Source organism: Hypomesus transpacificus, chromosome 2, assembly GCF_021917145.1.
Source record: "Hypomesus transpacificus isolate Combined female chromosome 2, fHypTra1, whole genome shotgun sequence".
NCBI lineage: Eukaryota > Metazoa > Chordata > Actinopteri > Osmeriformes > Osmeridae > Hypomesus > Hypomesus transpacificus.
Window position 1 is genome coordinate 13009966 of NC_061061.1, and position 16945 is coordinate 13026910.

Consider the following 16945-nt stretch of genomic DNA (forward strand, 5'->3'; position numbering starts at 1 on the left):
GAGTGATTATCCACAAATACTAGGGAACACGGACCCCTAGAGGTCGGTGAAGAAGATTGCATCTAAGAAAAAAGCATGTTTCCTAGAGGAAACATGCTTTTTTCTTAGATGCAATCTCTGCTCTAGGAGATAACATGATTCAACGTTGAAGGAGAATCGATCAGACAGACTCAACCTTTTCTCATTTATTATATGCCAAAGCAGAGAAACATTACAGACGTAATACAAGTACAAGGACCGAGGATCACCCTTCGTATATACTTCTAACTAAGATTTTAGTAGGCTACACTTTTCTATACCATACGCAAAAACACAAACTCTCTTCAAACTATTAGAATCGTTTTACACATACATTTTTGGCAACTTAAAAAAATCTAGATATGCTCTTGTAATTAAATAGAATAATGTAAGTCAGAGTAGACATCTGACACAGTTACGATACGTGTGCTATCAATAGCCGAAGGTAAAATAAGTAAATATAGTTTAGCATCATATGCAGACAGCATCCGCGAGTCTGGTGGTGAGAATACTAGCCTGCTTTGAATTCGGAAGTGACAAGTTGGGACACAAAAGGATTTTGAAACAAGCCAACACAAAAGAAACGACGAAAGAAACTGTTTCAACATCTGACACTGACCAGAGGGCACGGTGGCAGGAGCTTACGTCAGCCCGTTTGCCCGCTTTTCACAGTGGAGCTGCGGACAACCAACGAGAGAACCGAGAAAATACCAGAATATAGAAACTAATATACAACCTTATATGAGGGCACATGCATAGGGACAAGAACTAAACATACTCTGTTATCAGGTATAAAAATAGAGGGCCGAGGACAGAATAAGTTAGCATTGTGAGTTCCTGGTCTTCAGTTTTATTTACAGTCTATTGTGTCTGCCAACAGGACTCAGTGCTTTCGCGGGACCAGGGTGTCCAGATCTTCGCTATACACGGATCACCTCCACCGAGAGAAGTTGATAAACACTGGGCTTTTTTTCGCCTCTAGTAGGACAAGCCACTGTGAAATAAGCAGTTCACGGAGGTAAGGCTGCACCATGCGTTTCACTTGGTTGATGAGCGCAACAGAAAATGACACTTGAATAGCAAAAAGGCATAATCAAATGCAACCTTTAAATTGAAGTTATAACACGTTTCACTTTAAACACAATTCACGATTCCCCCAATGTGATAACCCTTCATCCTCCTCCTATAATTAGCATACAATATTCAGCTTCACCATGGCACAACCGTTCGTCTGTTGGAAATGTACATAGTTGGCTGTTACCAGCAGAATTGTTTAGCACTGGACAGGCTAATAAAGGCTATATTCAAATAGATTTCTAATACTGAATCATAATGCATGCTACAAAGCAAGTGTTGCAGAGCAGATAGTATGGGAACCACAACACTAAATAAGTTTACACCCCAACAGACTGGGTAACTAAATACAGATCGAGGAACAAAATGCAACGCATCATTACGTGAAGTTTCCACTCAGTCGTTCTGAAAGCTTACTTGAAGTAATTCGGCACCTTGGAGCAAGCAAGGAGGGGGAGTGGTGGGTTAAAGGGGGCGTGAACTAACGCCATGGCAACCGAGGAGACGCCTTGCGTGATCATTTATACAGCCTACTGCACTCTAAACCGAACTTAAGATGATTCATTGTTTCCCCCGTGTCTCATGTTGAGATCTGCATCTCTGTGCTTGTGGTACTCTAGTCTAGTGTGACCAGCATGTAGCTTCCCTGAGGGGAGGAGTCCCACACACTGCAGCTATTGGAACCACACCCCTCTGTCGTCTGATTGGGCTGTTAGAGAGCCCTGTCTGTTCTCTGAGCAGTTTGAGAACTGTCTCTCCAAGGAAGCCCGCTCTGTCCTGTGATTGGGCCCTCGTGGGACCATTTCCGTCCTCCTGATTGGGCGTAGGACCATTTCTGTCCCGTGTCTGGGCACTTAAGAGAGCTCTCTCTCCTTTTGAATGGTCTGTTCAAGCCTTCTCAGACTCGGGATTGGACAGTTAGGATGGACAGTTTGAACACACACACACCAGTACCAGCAGTCATGTGTGCCATTAATACCGGCTGCTCTACCTTTACAACAGCTGACTAAACAGGATAGAATACTATACACAGGGAGCCAATAACAGTGTTACAGGGTGTTCTGCAGACAGACGCCAGTCCTCTGGGGTGGCAGAGCGTGGCACGGGGTGTTCTCTCAGGCGATGCGTGGGGCTGAGCGGTCGTTGGTCTGGGTCCTCTTCAGCCTCACGCCGCGCCTGATCGCCAGCAGCATGCTGCCCCCCTGGGCCTCCTCCTCCAGGTACCCCTCCAGCTCCTCCTGCCCCACCTGGGGGGTCACGGGGGGGTTGGTGGAGGCCTGTCCGCTCCAGGAGGCCACGGGGAGGACGCCCAGGTGCTCCTCCCCGGCCAGGGTGGGCGAGTCTGGGCTCTGGGCCTCCTCAAACGCCGCCCCCAGCTCCGGTCCTCCAGTGTGGAGGCCCGGCAGGTCGGGGACGGTGGGGATCATGACGGGGATGACGGGCGTGCGGATGGGGATGGGCCCGCCCCCGGGGGCGCCGGCGCGGCGGGCAGAGGGCTTGGTGGAGGGGGTGCGGCGGATGGTGGCGGTGCCCGGGGTGATGATGACGGGGCCACCGGTGGAGGGCAGGCCGGCGGTGGAGGCGGGCCGCTTGGCCTGGAACATGCGGCGGTAGGACTGGCTGATGTCACTGTTGCGGGGGATGGTGGAGGACTTGTCAAAGTCCTGCTGCTCCACCTCCTGGTCCCCCGCCATGGAGAAGTAGTCGTAGTCCGACACTGGAGACACAGACGCAGGTTAGATTCCCAGGAGGGTGTGTTTTGTGTGAGTACGTGTGTGTGTGTGAGCGTTACCCTGGGAAGGTATGGTGTCCTCAGAGCAGCATGGGGTGGTGCTCTGGGTGCTGTATCCACTTGAGCACTGTAGAGAGTCTCTGCTGGACCGCTGGGTGTCCAGCTGCAGCCCCCTGGACAGGGCTAGGGCCAGCTGCTCATGGGCCTCCACATCCCCCACCTGGACACACACACACACACAAAACACACACGTATAAACACACAAACACACGCAAGAAAAAGACAAACCGACATCAAACAAAGACGGCGGGAGCGCCGACTGAAACATTGACCTTGGGTGGGGCAGCCATGCTCCTGGCTCTCTGGGGGTCTTCCTCCAGGGCTGGGGGGGGCAGGCCGGTGGGGGCGGGGCCTGGCGCTGAGTGGGGGCTGTAGTCTACAGGCTCCTTGTCTTTCTTCCTCCTCAGCGTGTTCACCATGGGCTGGTCGTAGGGCCCGGGCTTGGCCCAGTCCTGGAGGACACACACAGGCCATCAGCACCTGGCAGAGGAACACTCCACCAGTCGTGTTCTACATGTGTTGTGTGTATATGTAAAGCTTCCGGCTGTGTGGCCAGAGCCGCAGAGAGCAGGATAGGAGGGACAGGCGAGGGAGATGAGGATGATGGGGATGAACCAACCTTCCAGCTGGGCACACGGGAGGAGGGGACCAGGCTGGGTCCCAGGGTGCAATAGTGGGAGGAGTCAGGGACAAGGGCAGAGCAAGGCCGTGACCACGAGCGCTGGGAACAGGAAGTGGAGGTGGTGGTGATGGAGGAGGAGGGGGAAGGGGTGGGGTAGAAGGGGTAGGCCCCTGCCGACGAGGTCCCGCCCACCAAGTAGGCTGGCTCAGAGTGCCCGTAGTGGTCGAAGCCATTAGAGAACTGGGCATGTGTGGGGGAAGGGACCAAACATGACCAAACAAACACAAAACACAAAACGTAAGATGGCAGGAATTACAGAATCAAATTAAACAAACCAAAAAAATACACGTTTGGCTAAATGATAAATGCAACGACAGTAAAAAATCAAATACAAAATGAATACAAGACTGAAAGAACACAAGGAGTAAACAGGAAGGTGTGTGTGAGCCAGCGGGAGCCCATGGGATGGGTGTGGAGGACCCACGTCTGTTGTTCGGGGTCGTGTGGGCTCAGTGTGACGGCTTGGGTTAGGGAAGCTCTGAGCCGGGAGGACTTGGCCTCGTCCTCATGCCCCGGGGGGGGGGGGGGGGGGGGGGGGGGGGGGGGGGGGGGGGGGGTAGGGGAGGAGCCTGTGGGAGGGGCGGCGTGGTTCACCTTCTCAGCAGAGGCGGGAGCAGCGCCTGCGTTGGAGGCGGAGCCAAGGGAGGTGGGGGAGCTGCAGTCTGATTGGCTGGTCTCAGAGGCCTCGGAGGAGCCAGAGCTGGGGCAAGGCTGGAGCAGGGTGACACGCACACACACACACACACAAACACCACCCACACACAGTGACATGCAGACAGCAGAGAGGTGACAGCAGAGAGGAAGCCGAGGGTTAGAGGGTGAAGGGAGCAGCAGTTTCTCCGAGCTGTCAGCAAAGTTAGTACAGAGTTGGAGGTCAACCCCACTGGCTTAGAGGACAAGAATAACTTTACATAAATTGTCCTTTTGGTGGCTAAGAGGAGAAATGAACCAAGCGGAGAAGCGGTGTCTGTTAGCAGCAGTGAAGCCTGGGGCAGGGACAAGTAGAGGGCACTGTCTGTGTGTCTGCTGGGACGTTTGAAGGGATCTCTCTCTATCTGGGTTGTTTGTTGCCACTACAGTAACCCTGTTAAACTGCACTCTAGTTCAGTCTTAGTCTGAGGGTCTAAGGGGGAGTAGCTGTTGTCTGAGAAAGCAGGACTCCGTCATAGGGAATCGAGTGACTGGTGGACACGGTGCTTTGTGGGTAGTGTAGGCTCACGTGGAGCGTGTCGTCAGGGTCGTGTAGGCTGCGTCGTGGGTCGTGTGGTCTCACCTGTGCCAGGGGCTCCATGGGCATGGGTGAGGGGGACTTGGAGTGGTAGGCGTCCTGGGAGATGAAGCCCGAGTCGTGGGAGGAGATGCTGGAGAGGCGCCCTGCCGGGGCCTGCAGGGGCAGCGTGGAGCTGCGGTAGCGATAGTGGGAGGAGGGAGAGTGAGAGTGTGAGCCGCTGGAGCGGGAGTCACTACTGTTCACGCTGTTCAGACTGCTGTTTATGGAGAGAGGGGAGGAGGGGGCAGGCAGGAGGGGGACACGGGGGTGGGGGGAGGGGTGACCATTAACACTCCACACACTGGATGCAGCAGGCAGGGACTGGGATTGAGCCAGTCCAACACTTAAATGATAAGAAACTGAAAAGAACGTCAGACATGATGAAATGATGAGTGCACAATCCCTTTAATCACTTGTCATGGTTCATGGCTTCTACAAAGAGTAAGTACTCTTTGTGAATAAGTTAAAGTGTGTGTGTGTGTTGGTAAATTTCTAAGTATGGTCAAATTGATACAACATGAATACATTTGGTAAGGGGATACTGCAAAACCAAAATATAAAGCATGCTCAGCTCGAGGCAAATGTGAAAATGGAACCCAACCACTGTTGTCATGCAATGTGAAACGACGACACATCTGTGTGCACAGGCAAGGACCAGCAACGTGTGGATGAGACAGGAAGTGGACCAGGCAGGGGAAACACAAGCACCACAGCACACGCTGCAGATGCAGGTTCATGTGAGACACAATCAGCAGGCGTTGACAGGGTTTAACACATCTCCTTATCCTCAACCTAGGACTGCACAGGTAAGGAGCATCTCTACAAATGAATTCATTTTACATCCTCGGATTGCTCTGGGCCGCAGTTCTTCACTCCGATCACCAGGGGGCAGGCTGACACCAGCCTAGCAGGAGGCCACCTGCTCTGTGGTAGGCCGTCAAGAGCCCTACCTGCACATGCTGGACTTCCGGGACACGGTGTTGCTCGGAGAGGAGGGAGGAGTCTGGTAGGACCAGCTGTAGTCTGAACCTTTCAGATCCAGAATGACCTGAGGAGGTGGAGGTCAAGGGAGGAGGGGAAGGATGAGTTAGCAGGATTACTCATCAGTAGGTTGTCTTAGATCATGTGGATTGAGCAGAGAAGGTGCACAAACAGAGAGGATGGAACATCTTCAGCCATCATACAGACCTGGGAGGAGTAGTCCTGTGATGAATGCATGTCTGTATCTGTGTGGGGCTGCTGGTAACATTGCTGCTTACTAATAAGGCTATACAATATTCCTATGACTTCAGTCCATCCATGCCCAGTCAGGTTTACATGGGAGGGGAGGGATGTTAATGTAGGGGAGTGAGGGTGCTGACCTGTTCGCTGGCAGGAGGCAGCTTGTGGGGGTCGGAGGTCAGGGCTTTGAGGTCATCAGAGATGGTCTGGAGGTGGGTGACCTCACCCAGCATGGAGATCTCCTCGTCCTGGATAGGGCGAAAACACCAGTCATTCTTGAGCGATTTATTAAGCGCAACGTAGACAAATGTGTTTTAGGTCGTGTGACATATGTATTTAAAGGGACAAAGTGTGTGTGTGAGAGTGTGTGTGTGTGAGAGAGTGTGTGTTTGTGTGAGTGTGCGTGTGTGAGAGTGAGTGTGTGTGAGCGTGCGTGCGTGAGCGTGTGTGTGAGAGTCAGGCCAGCGTCCTCACCACCACGGGTCTGAGCATGGACACGAAGCAGCAGAAGCGGCTCCTCTCCTCTATCAGAGCTCTCCTCACCGCCTGCTGCTCTGTCTCCTCCAGCAGCAGGTACTTCTCACTCACGTCCTGCATGGCGCTGTCCAGCTGGGGCTGGATGTCTCCTCGACCTGCACGCACACACACACACACACACACAGACGCACACACAGAGACACACACACACACAGAGACACACACAGGGACACAGTCAGCAAGCTGGTCCAGGGTGACTACTTGAGAGGCAGCTTGGGAGCACAGAGATGGCTCTTTACAACTTCAGAGGGACCCACTCTGGCTATCACTCCTGCTCCACATCTAGCCCCCCCCCCCCCCCCCACCCCCCCAGGATGACCACTTGAGACCTGGCTCGCTGGCTGGCGTCAGTCCCACTACCACCCCTCTCAGGGTAGTATCTAGCTCCATGTCAGCAGCCACTAGCCAGACAGGACCCTCACGCTGCACTGCTCAATGTTCGTCAAGACAGTCGGAACGCGTGGGCAACGAGAGGCACCCTTTTCAATGTTGTTTCTTGAGGCGGTATCATTCTCACTTCAATAGGCAGAACCGCACATGACATTTTTCGAAGAGGAAATGATTTGGCTCGTTAACAGAATGGATAAAAGGGATATATGAAGGATATTTCCATAGAGGGAATCCAAACATGTCCCACTCTGGTTTTCCTTCCATTCCAGCCCGCTCTGAAAAATGCGAGCTCTGTTTATGTTTGTCACAGTTTTTCTCCAACAGTATGATTAGAGAAGAGTGAAACCAGGACTGGAAACTCACAATTGTGGTCAAACGGCATGAATCTCTCGCTACGCTTTCACAACGTATATGCTCCGACGAAGTCCAAGAAAAGCTTTCGAGTACGCAAATATACAATTACATTCCCATGGTGGCTGGAGTTCCACCTCCGTCTCCCTCTCAGTTCCAGCGGAGGGCGCAGTGTGAGTTTGCCCCTAACTCCTAAAAGGCAGAGGGATCCCCTTCTGCATCATTTACCAGACTATACACCCATCATACACTGGGGAATACCCCGTGGTGGACTGGTCTGGGTGTGTTGTTGATATTGTTGTTGTTAAGCCTCACGTGAGCTGTCTTGTTCCAGCTCGTCTGAGACTCAATGAAAAGGTCCAGATTGTTCTCTTCCTCGATCCCCAAACCACAGACGACAGTTCAGAGGCTCAGAAGGTCAGACTGCTTTCTTTTGGAGAGCTTTTTTCTCTCCCTGGAACTGAGGTTTGGTTGGGGTTTTATAATGCCAAGAGCTACCGAAGGACTGACTAAACACGACTTTCTTTTGAAGCCAAATAGAATGAAATAACTAGAGTTGGTTTGAACTGGAGAAAAAAAAAAACCTTAAGAAAATGCATCATTCAAATCGAGTCCAAGCAGACATCATGCGCTCTAAGATCCATTCAAACCATCAAAATAAATATTTGGTCTACCAGCTGTTGATCCAAAGTCTAAACTGGACGTGCATGCCAGTAGAGCATGAGGGGAGTTCAGGCTGTCCCAGAACCAGCTGCTGCCTTAGTACATATAGTACCAAGCCTACACAACAATACCATATACAAACCATCCGTTTGCACAAGACAAAGAGTGACCAACCAGCCCACACTATACATGTTGATGCCTCCTGAAGGGCCTTCAATGACTGGCAGGTAGGGTGTGTGGGCTGAGCAGGGGGTGGGATGTTACTGAGTGCATCAGATGGGTTAACTGAAGTTAATGATTAACACAAAAGGATGCAGCGTTTGCTGTAGGAACATGACTAACACTGTCATGTCGGGTGACTCACATCCACACCCAGACAGTTGGGGAGCCACAGGCAGAATATCAGCTCCATGGAGCTAATGCTTAAGGTGATGGATGGGGGAGAGACTGCTAGGACTGGATCGCTAAAGCCTTGACACACAATCACAATCCTTATGGCAGGAAAACAAGCTTATGAGCAGGAAAGTCCATGGATCGTTATGTGTTATGTTATCACATTTACATTTAGTCATTTAGCAGACGCTCTTATCCAGAGCGACTTACAGTAAGTACAGGGACATTCCCCCCGAAGCAAGTAGGGTGAAGTGTCTTGCCCAAGGACACAATATGAATTTGGCACTGCCAGGAATCAAACCGACAACCTTCTGATTTATAGCCCGAAACCTGATGTTATACTGAGCATCTAGCCCTAGTTATGCAATGCAACCTGAGCACTAGCTACACGACACCACCTGAGCACCAGCTATGCAATGCTACCTAAGGACTTAGTGGTAGGTATGCTGTGTAAGGACCCTGCTAAGTCACTTGTCTGTGAATAGACAGTGGCCTGCTGGATATAGGGCAGGTAATCCAGATCAGAACTGATTCATTCGTCTTCAGAAAGAGGGAACTAGGCCACAACATGGCAGAGCCCCCTCATCCACTCATTCATACCAGAGGGGAGCCTTCCAACAGACAGGACATGCAAGGACGTCCTGCTAAAACATGCCATATCCTTTCCACTATGGTAGCTTTCCTGGAGCCTTTATCTGTGCTGAGCAGTCTGTGCTGGTCCCGGGACCTGACACCCTCACGAGATCCACGTCAAACACGCACGCACCGAGCAGTTTGTCCAGCGACAGAGGGGCTCTGTGGGAAAGATTCCCAACCAGATAGGTAGAGGGGCCTGACCTGGATTGAAAACATGTGACTCTAGTCCTTCCCTCTGGGGGAGGAGTGGGACCGAGGATCTTCGAGGCAGAACAGTGCCTCACTATCTGCCTCTAATGTGGCGTGGGCGCTGCACAACGAGCACGGTGGGGCCGTGGACCGTAGCGTGTCCGGGCACGCACGGCACAGCCGGTGCCCCCGCTCAGCCGGCTCTGGGAGGATCGTCCCTGCTTCAGCGTGGGTCGACAAGGTCCCAATTTGTGAACGCAGCGATTGCGACCCTTCAATCGGCGCGGCCATTCTGCCCCTGTCAAAGGGACGGCAGTGCCCGTAGAGAGGACACACGGGAAAGCGCATCTGAATGCGGCGCATGTTCCTCGCTCTGTGTTTGCACAAGACCTTCAGTCATTAGGAGGCCTGGGGGAAGGGAGGGGGAGAATCAGCCCTGTGTGTTCTTCTTTGCTAATGACCTGTGTGTGTGTGTGTGTGTGTGTGTATGTGTGTGTGTGTGGGGGGGGGGCCTCAGAAAGGCACTTGGTGGAGGAACATGGACAAAGCAGGTTCTGAGCCAAGGGCGAGGCAGAGGAGCAGGGATGAGGGTGGTGTGACCGGACCACACAGAGGGGGACAGGGGGACAGGGAGCAGGACGGAGCCACACACAAGGACACAACCAACGTGAACGTGCTCTCACGTTGTCCAGAGGAGACTGGGGAGCTGGTGGGGGGGGGGGGGGGGGTCATCTCAATAGTCTCGATTGGTTTCCTCTACTCGTCTCCTTCCATCTTGATGCACTGTTTGAACTGGACAGGCTAGTTTGACACATTCAAGGTCCCCGTCCCCCCGTCCCCCCTCCTCTTCTGGAGGCCTCCAGAGCCGTGTAGCAGAGGTAGAAGGGGGGGAGGAGACGAGAGGAGGAGGCCAGCGTAGAGTATGGGGATGTGTCCCCTGGGTCTCTGGGCACCACGGGGGGCCGTGAGGCCTGGCAGACTTACCCAGGGCGTCGGCTGCTCGGACAGGTGCCCCAGGATGCGACCCGGGACCACAGGAGCGGCGCGGAGGGAAAAGGTTTCAATCAGAAACGGCCCCCTTGAAGGACTCGTTGAATGAACATAACTGACCAAAAACCTACAGAGCAAGTAGCTAGCAGAACTGTAGAGGGCCATTCAGGTGACACATCAGTCAGTCCATAGACTTGGCAAACAAATATTCCGGAAAGACAGAACTCTATTTGACTGTGTCTGCAGAGTGTGAATAGGCCCTCAGTGTGCCTGCGGTCTGTCTACCAGTCAACAGCACCCAGCGGTTGGGCGCTGGGAAACCAGCACAGCTCAAACACTGTATGATGAGGTGAAACATGTTCAGTGAACTCTGTCTAGACTGGGATTTGTCATGCATGCGTTCATCCAGTGAACATAACCCTGTCCTGGAGGCACAGGGAAGCTCTGTGAATTCAACCCCCGCAGGACTGTTTGGGTTCATGTGGTTTTGATCCAGCGTTGAATGAGTATGGAGCTCCTCCTTAAGAGTAATGCAGATCTGCTGGTGAAACCAGATGGACTCAAACAGGAAGTTCTCCAAAGCGTCTGTTTGTTTACCAAGTAAGGTAATGTTTACCGCGTGGGTCTGGACCGTACAGTTAATGTTTATCAGGACGAGGGAATTCTGCCTCTGCACTCCCCAGGCTCAGAGTGTGTGGCAGACAGTACGACGAGCCTGAACTCCATCTAATTAGCTTTAGTAGAAGGGCGAGTTTAGATCACTTTCATTAGAAAAGAAAAGAAAAAAATGCGAGGGGGGGAAGGGGGGGGGAAGGAATACTTAAGGAATACTTAAGGAATATATATATATATATCACAAAACAGAACATCTTTGTGCTTTAAAAACAAAGGATTGCTGTCCTTAAGTCTTCACAGTCCCTGCCCCGCCATCTCCATCCTGCAGTAATGACAGTACTTCCAGTGCTTTCCTATGTGCACTCTGCAGGGTGTACTCTGCAGGGTGTAGAGATGCGGGGCTGTTATGTAAGGGTCCTCAGTATAATGATGTGGAGCCAGACAGAGGGGGTCCGGGGCTCGGGGGGCCAGTCCTCCCTGAGCTCGTTTGGAGCGACTCCACCGTGCCCCTGTGGACTGACGCTCACAGACCCTGACAGCAGCCGGCTCTCCTCCATAACATCCAGCCTCGGTGTAGGACCTGACCTGACCTGACCGCTGACCTGGGGGAGGGGAGGGGAGGGGGGGGGGGGTTACCTTTCTTAGCTTTCTTCTGCAGCTTCAGGGTGTCTGAAGACTTCTTCTTGATCTCCTGGCGAGCTCTCTTGTACTCTGAACAACACAAAGACCACATCGGACAAAGTGACGATGGAGTTTTGATGAGAAAGAGGTGACATGGTCAGGTCTTGACAGTGGTGTGTGTGTGTGTTTGTGTACATGTATAAATGTGTGTGTGAATGGTCATGTGTGTGTGTGTGTGTGTACCTTTAGCATGGTCCTTGTCCAGAGTGTTGGCCCCTCTCTTCCACTCCTCCATCTGCTCCTGCAGTGGGTTGATCAGGCAGTCCAGGAATGCCCTGGAGCACACACACACACAAGCAGAAAACAGGCTCAGCACATATAGGGACACAAGCTTCCGAGGATATCTAATGTCTTAGTACCAACACACATTGAGCACCCTGAAATAATTTGCCTTCCGTCTCAACTGAATGAATGAATGACTGATTAGGTGAGTGAATGCTCCGGAGGTGCTGTAAGGCTCGGTTGTGTTAAAGCGACAGACAGACACGAGAAGACGGCTATAAATATGAGTCATGTTGTTCATTCAGCTTTGCCAGGTCTACAGTCCTGTCTGTCACACACAAACAGGCCGGGTCAGGGGAGGGGCAGTTAGGGTGTGTCCGGGGAAGTGGATGGTATGTAGATGGGGGAGGGGTTAAGGTTCACAGAGGGTGTGGAGTGAGTCAGGATGTGTGGAGGTATAAAGATATGATGAATTCCCTATGGTCTACTACTACTACTAGGACTACTGTGTACAGGCGTGTGAGGGTGTGTGTGTGTGTGTGAGAGAGAGAGAAAGGGAGTGAGCCAGGCAGCTGAGGGTATTCAGGGAGCCGATTTTAGAGTGTGGTGAGGAGACATCTCCCCAGGGTCCCAGTGCCTGCTCCGTACTGGGCTATGAAGACGGAGCAGGAATGTCTGCTAAATGCCACACGAAATTAGATAGACCCCTGGGTGAGAGTGTTTATGTGAGGCCGTGTGCGGGAGAGACAGTGTGTGGGAGTGTCTGTGTGTGTGTGTGTCTGTCTGTATGCGTGGAATTCTGGGAAAGGGCCGAATCGTCAGGTCACATTCTACAGACTCCTTCTCTGATGTCTCACTTTAATGGCCCTCTCTGCTGGAAGGTTCTACTCGGTACTGTTAGTAGGAACATGGGACCAGACGTACATGGAGAACTGTTTGAGCTTGGCCTCGATGCTCCGGTGCCTCATACACATCCTGGTCAGGGCTGAGCCGATGTCCCGGGTGCCACCTGAAACACACACACACACACGCGCGCATGAGAAACTTCACATGGACACATCACAAGCCAATGACAGAGAGGCTCCCCAGCCTGGCCGCACAGCCCGGGGAACCGAAAACGAAACAAAAGCTCCGGAGCAGATGAGGAAGGATGTCAGACAGGCTCCAGGGGAAATGTCGAGGTCAAATGTTAGCTTTCACAGGGTGGCCCAGATTGGAGCAAACACGTCCCATTTGTGGTGAGGGCCACTGGGGTGAGCAGAGTGTCCCAGGCAGCCAGCACCTCAGTGTGACTGTGGGACCACAGGAAGGGAACGACATGACCCCATCCTCCAAATGAGATACACACACACACAGAGAGAGATCGGTGTGAGTGAGGCAGAGATGCCAAAAGCATACTTGACAAATTCCTTCAAGGGTATCTACTAACCCCCCCCCCCCCCCCCCAGCAGCTGTCCCACCCCTGGCTACTCAGACAGACACATTGTCCCTCTGACAAGGACCCCCACCTACACACCATTGTTCCCATGTCACTAGGGCTCATCAACACACTGGCTCAGCTCCTGCCAGCACACACACACACACTCACACTCTCATACTTAACATCATTCACTTGCACACTAATAGCCTACACTCACACACAGCCTTGATGCAGGAAACAAGCCCTTTCCATAGTTGGGAAGTACAAGGTCTACAGCTGACCTTTAACCCCCGGGAGAGGCTCCAGGCTCCTCGCTCAGGGTCACTGTACCTCACTAATGCTACTGGTGGAACATGATAGGTCAACCATGGCTTACTCCAGGCACCGTACGGTCCAATCGGCCATGCCGCAGCAAAAAGTTAATCTGCACTGTGACTAACTAATCCGATTGGCGGAGATTAATTAGAAATAAAAGAGACTCTTTTCCTAAATCACTTTCTCGGTATAAATGCTCTAAAGCTGCTTCAGGATCCTGGCCAGAGGGATAAAGGTGCAGGGATCTCATCTGACGGCCATAATGAAGTAGTGTGAAGGATTCCCGTCTTGAGGAGAGGAACTGTCCGGTCGGACCTACGATATCAGCGGCCCTTGGAAACAGAGAAGGAAGCACGAAGAGAGAGATTGGGGAGGGGGGGGGGGGGGCCTGCTGGTGACAGGCAGGCCCATTGTGTGTGCGCTCAGTGACTGGAGTGTGTCTCGGTGTTTGAGTGACAGTCTGCTGTATGAGAGCCAGCAGGAAGCAGACCCGGCGCTCTCGCAGTCCGACCATCCCCGCAGGAGGTCTCCACGGCACACATCAACACCCCTTTGGCACTGACAATCTTTGTTGGCTGGCTGGCTCTGAGGGAGAGGGGCGGATGATGGCCGGTTTGCTGATAACCTCGAACGTCCACCCTCGTTGACTTGCAGCTCGGCAGCTTTTGAAGAGAGGAGAACATTCTGGGACGGGACCAATTAGACCATCTCGACCAGTGTGTCTGTTCACACGGCGCCTCCATCTTCCCTTTATGTACTGTAATAATCTCACTCTAGAAAGCGAGAGAAACAGCCTCTCTCCAGCCTCGAGCTCAGAGACCCATCCTTTGCCTGCTGTCAGCCTTTAGGGGTCTATTCAGCAGCACCATCCAGATCGTGGCCTGTAGAGGAGAGGGTGCGGCCGTGGACAACACAAGGGCCCTCATTCATGTGGCAGAATAACCCAACAATATCTTTACTCAACCATATCCTCCCCCTGACCCACTGAGGTGGTCTGGTCCCCACACACCACCGGCTGCATAGAGGACTTTTCCATTTCCAAATGTGGGGGGTAGGAATACCGGGTATGTGTTCCCAAAGTGAATGAGAGGGAATTGGAGTGTTTAAAGCGGTTGCAATGGTTGGATCTATCCCAGCATCTGCTGGATTGAAGGTTGTTTAACCAAGCTAGCAGAACTCGGCATCCGCTACCTCGTAGATTGTGTTAGCCAAGCTATCAGCAGGAAGCAAGGCCTGGGACTTGGCCGTTACCCCGGCGACGGGTACAGTACACGAATATGCAGTTTTGCTGCATATTCGTTGCCTTTTCCGTTTGCTGTTGAAGGGAAACCTTCGAAATGGTGTGAATGCGCGTGTCTGTCCGTGTGTGCATCCTGTGAGATCTAATACCCGTATCCTGACCTCCACACCCTGTTCCACACCTCTCACCCTTCCTCAACGACCAACGCTATAAAAGAGCTTTTTATTTTGCGAAGGGAAACCTTCCCCACCCTAGCTGCCAGTGTTTTCCTATGCTCTCAGGTGTTCCTCTGGCTGCCGGCCAGGAGGAGGAGGAGGAGGGGGGGGGGCTCTAGGACCCAGTGACCTCTGGATATTTATAGAGTGAGGAGCTGCAGCTGCCCTGATAGGCCCGTCCACACCCAGACCGCCTGTGTGTGGCATGGGTTATTATATCGGTGTGACGCGCATCCCTGCTTGTGATTATAACTGCACTGCGGTACCATGTCTTCTCTGCCACACTATGCAAGTCTCTTTCATGTGTGTGTGTGTGTGTGTGTGTGTGTGTGTGTGTGTGTGTGTGTGTGTGTGTATGTGAGTGAGTGAGAATTCTAGGAAGGCAATGCTTGCTAACAGTAGAACTTCCCTCTGAGGTGTAGAAGACTGAGTGAATGAGGTGATCATCCCTGTTCCTGAGGAGGCTCCCTGAGGCCCAGCATGGGGACTCTGGAGACAAGAGAGGACAGCTCTCCTCCACCAAACTCTCCACTCTGCAGTATGTCACACTCTCCTGCCAACACAAGTAGGACGGGCCCAGGAGGGTGTGTGTGTGTGTGTGTGTGTGTGCGGGAGTGAGTACAGTATATTGCTTCACATGACCTCAGAGATGGGCAGTTGAATGCCTCTCAGTCATCCCAGACTAGGAATGAGCTCCGCAGACAACTAGAAGATGGGTCTCTCTCTCTCTCTCTCTCTCTCTCTCTCTCTCTCTCTCTCTCTCTTCTCTCTCTCTCTCTCTCTCTCTCTCTCTCTCTTTCTCTTTCTCTCTCTCTCTCTCTCTCTCTCTCTCTCAACAGAAACAAACAACCTGTGAGAAACATTCTTCACAGATAGATGCCGAGTTACCATGAAGCCCTAATTAAACTCAGCCCTGGGAACTCCAGAAGGTGAACCCATCTGAGGGTGAACCCATCTGAGACAGTGGCCAGTCGGGGGAACAGATGTCGCCATGGAATGCTGCAAGATCCCCCCCCCCCCCCCCCCCCCCCCCCCCCCCAACATTAAAGAAGCCCTGTCAGGCAATCTCACGAGGTCGTCAAACAGCTGTCACCATGACTGGACTGCTGAACTGCCACAACTATGTGTGCCTTAACGCTGACTTACTGTCCCTGGTGATCCCAGTGGGAGCCCATAACCTCAACCTATAGCTGGTGCCACCGACTTATCTTGTTAGGGATGAGACATGAGCAACTGTCCTTCCTGCCTGGTCAGCGACCTCCTTCCTCCATGGCTGCGCAGCCATGATAAGACGGCATCTAAAATGGGGGGGCGGGGGAGGTAAAGAGGCCAGTCGAGACCTGAGGTGGGGGGCCGGGCTGTGGGGCCGGGCTGTGGGGCCGGGCTGTGGGGCCGGGCTGTGGGGCCGGGCTGTGGGGCCGGGCTGTGGGGCCGGGCTGTGGGGAGCCGGGGGTGACATTCCTGGCCTGGCGGTCGTGGCTCTGTGGAGGGGTGCAGGGCAGGGTCCCTCTAATGCTCAGCTGTCAGCACCTTCCACACTCCGGCCTCCAGCCTGTCTGAGCTCTGGGGTGACGTGGGCGTCAGAAGGAGGGTTGTGTGGAACTACATCTGACAACACCATCCCCGTCTTAAGGACCGCCAGGATTACAGCACACATACTGACCAGCCAGACAGCCAGCAGGGCGGCCAGACAGCTATCCAGTATCCCCTGAAGAGATTCTCTGAAGGTGATTCTCTGCGCTGGAACATTGGCATGGCCGGGGTGTGAACAGGTATCTCTTCGACCCGGGTGATTTTAGATAACCTTTGCTGTAAGCGGCAGGGCATTGAGTTGGCCAACAGTTTTAGTGACACAATCCCATCACAGCAAGGCAGGGCTTACTTCAGAGATTAACCCCCGGCCCTGCAGGCAGTGCAACCCTAAAGCCACAAGCTGGCATTCAATAGGAGCCACTTTGTGCTGTTAGAATAAGAACCACAAGCGCATTGAACTAGCAAGAGGGCACACGCTCTCTTAATCCCAGCTCTTTC

At 52.8% G+C, this 16945-nt stretch overlaps 1 protein-coding gene across 3 annotated transcripts in view; it reads right to left on the reverse strand.

Annotated features, from left to right (window-relative positions):
* Positions 1-170: 170 nt before the first annotated feature.
* Positions 171-16945, reverse strand: part of mtss1lb (MTSS I-BAR domain containing 2b) — a 35643-nt gene continuing 18868 nt past the window's right edge. Inside the window, exons 4-15 of one of the 3 annotated variants that reach the window (XM_047042866.1) lie at positions 12649-12733; positions 11686-11777; positions 11458-11532; positions 6532-6689; positions 6198-6305; positions 5787-5884; positions 4840-4969; positions 4161-4277; positions 3504-3746; positions 3157-3336; positions 2885-3044; positions 171-2809 (exon numbers count right to left, since the gene is read on the reverse strand). In XM_047042866.1, coding sequence (XP_046898822.1) covers positions 2208-2809; positions 2885-3044; positions 3157-3336; positions 3504-3746; positions 4161-4277; positions 4840-4969; positions 5787-5884; positions 6198-6305; positions 6532-6689; positions 11458-11532; positions 11686-11777; positions 12649-12733 — 2048 coding nt within the window. In that variant the 3' untranslated portion in view covers positions 171-2207. Of the gene's footprint in view, positions 2810-2884; positions 3045-3156; positions 3337-3503; positions 3747-4160; positions 4278-4839; positions 5054-5786; positions 5885-6197; positions 6306-6531; positions 6690-11457; positions 11533-11685; positions 11778-12648; positions 12734-16945 lie in introns of all 3 variants that reach the window. The other 2 variants (XM_047042865.1, XM_047042867.1) reach the window with 2 other exon arrangements.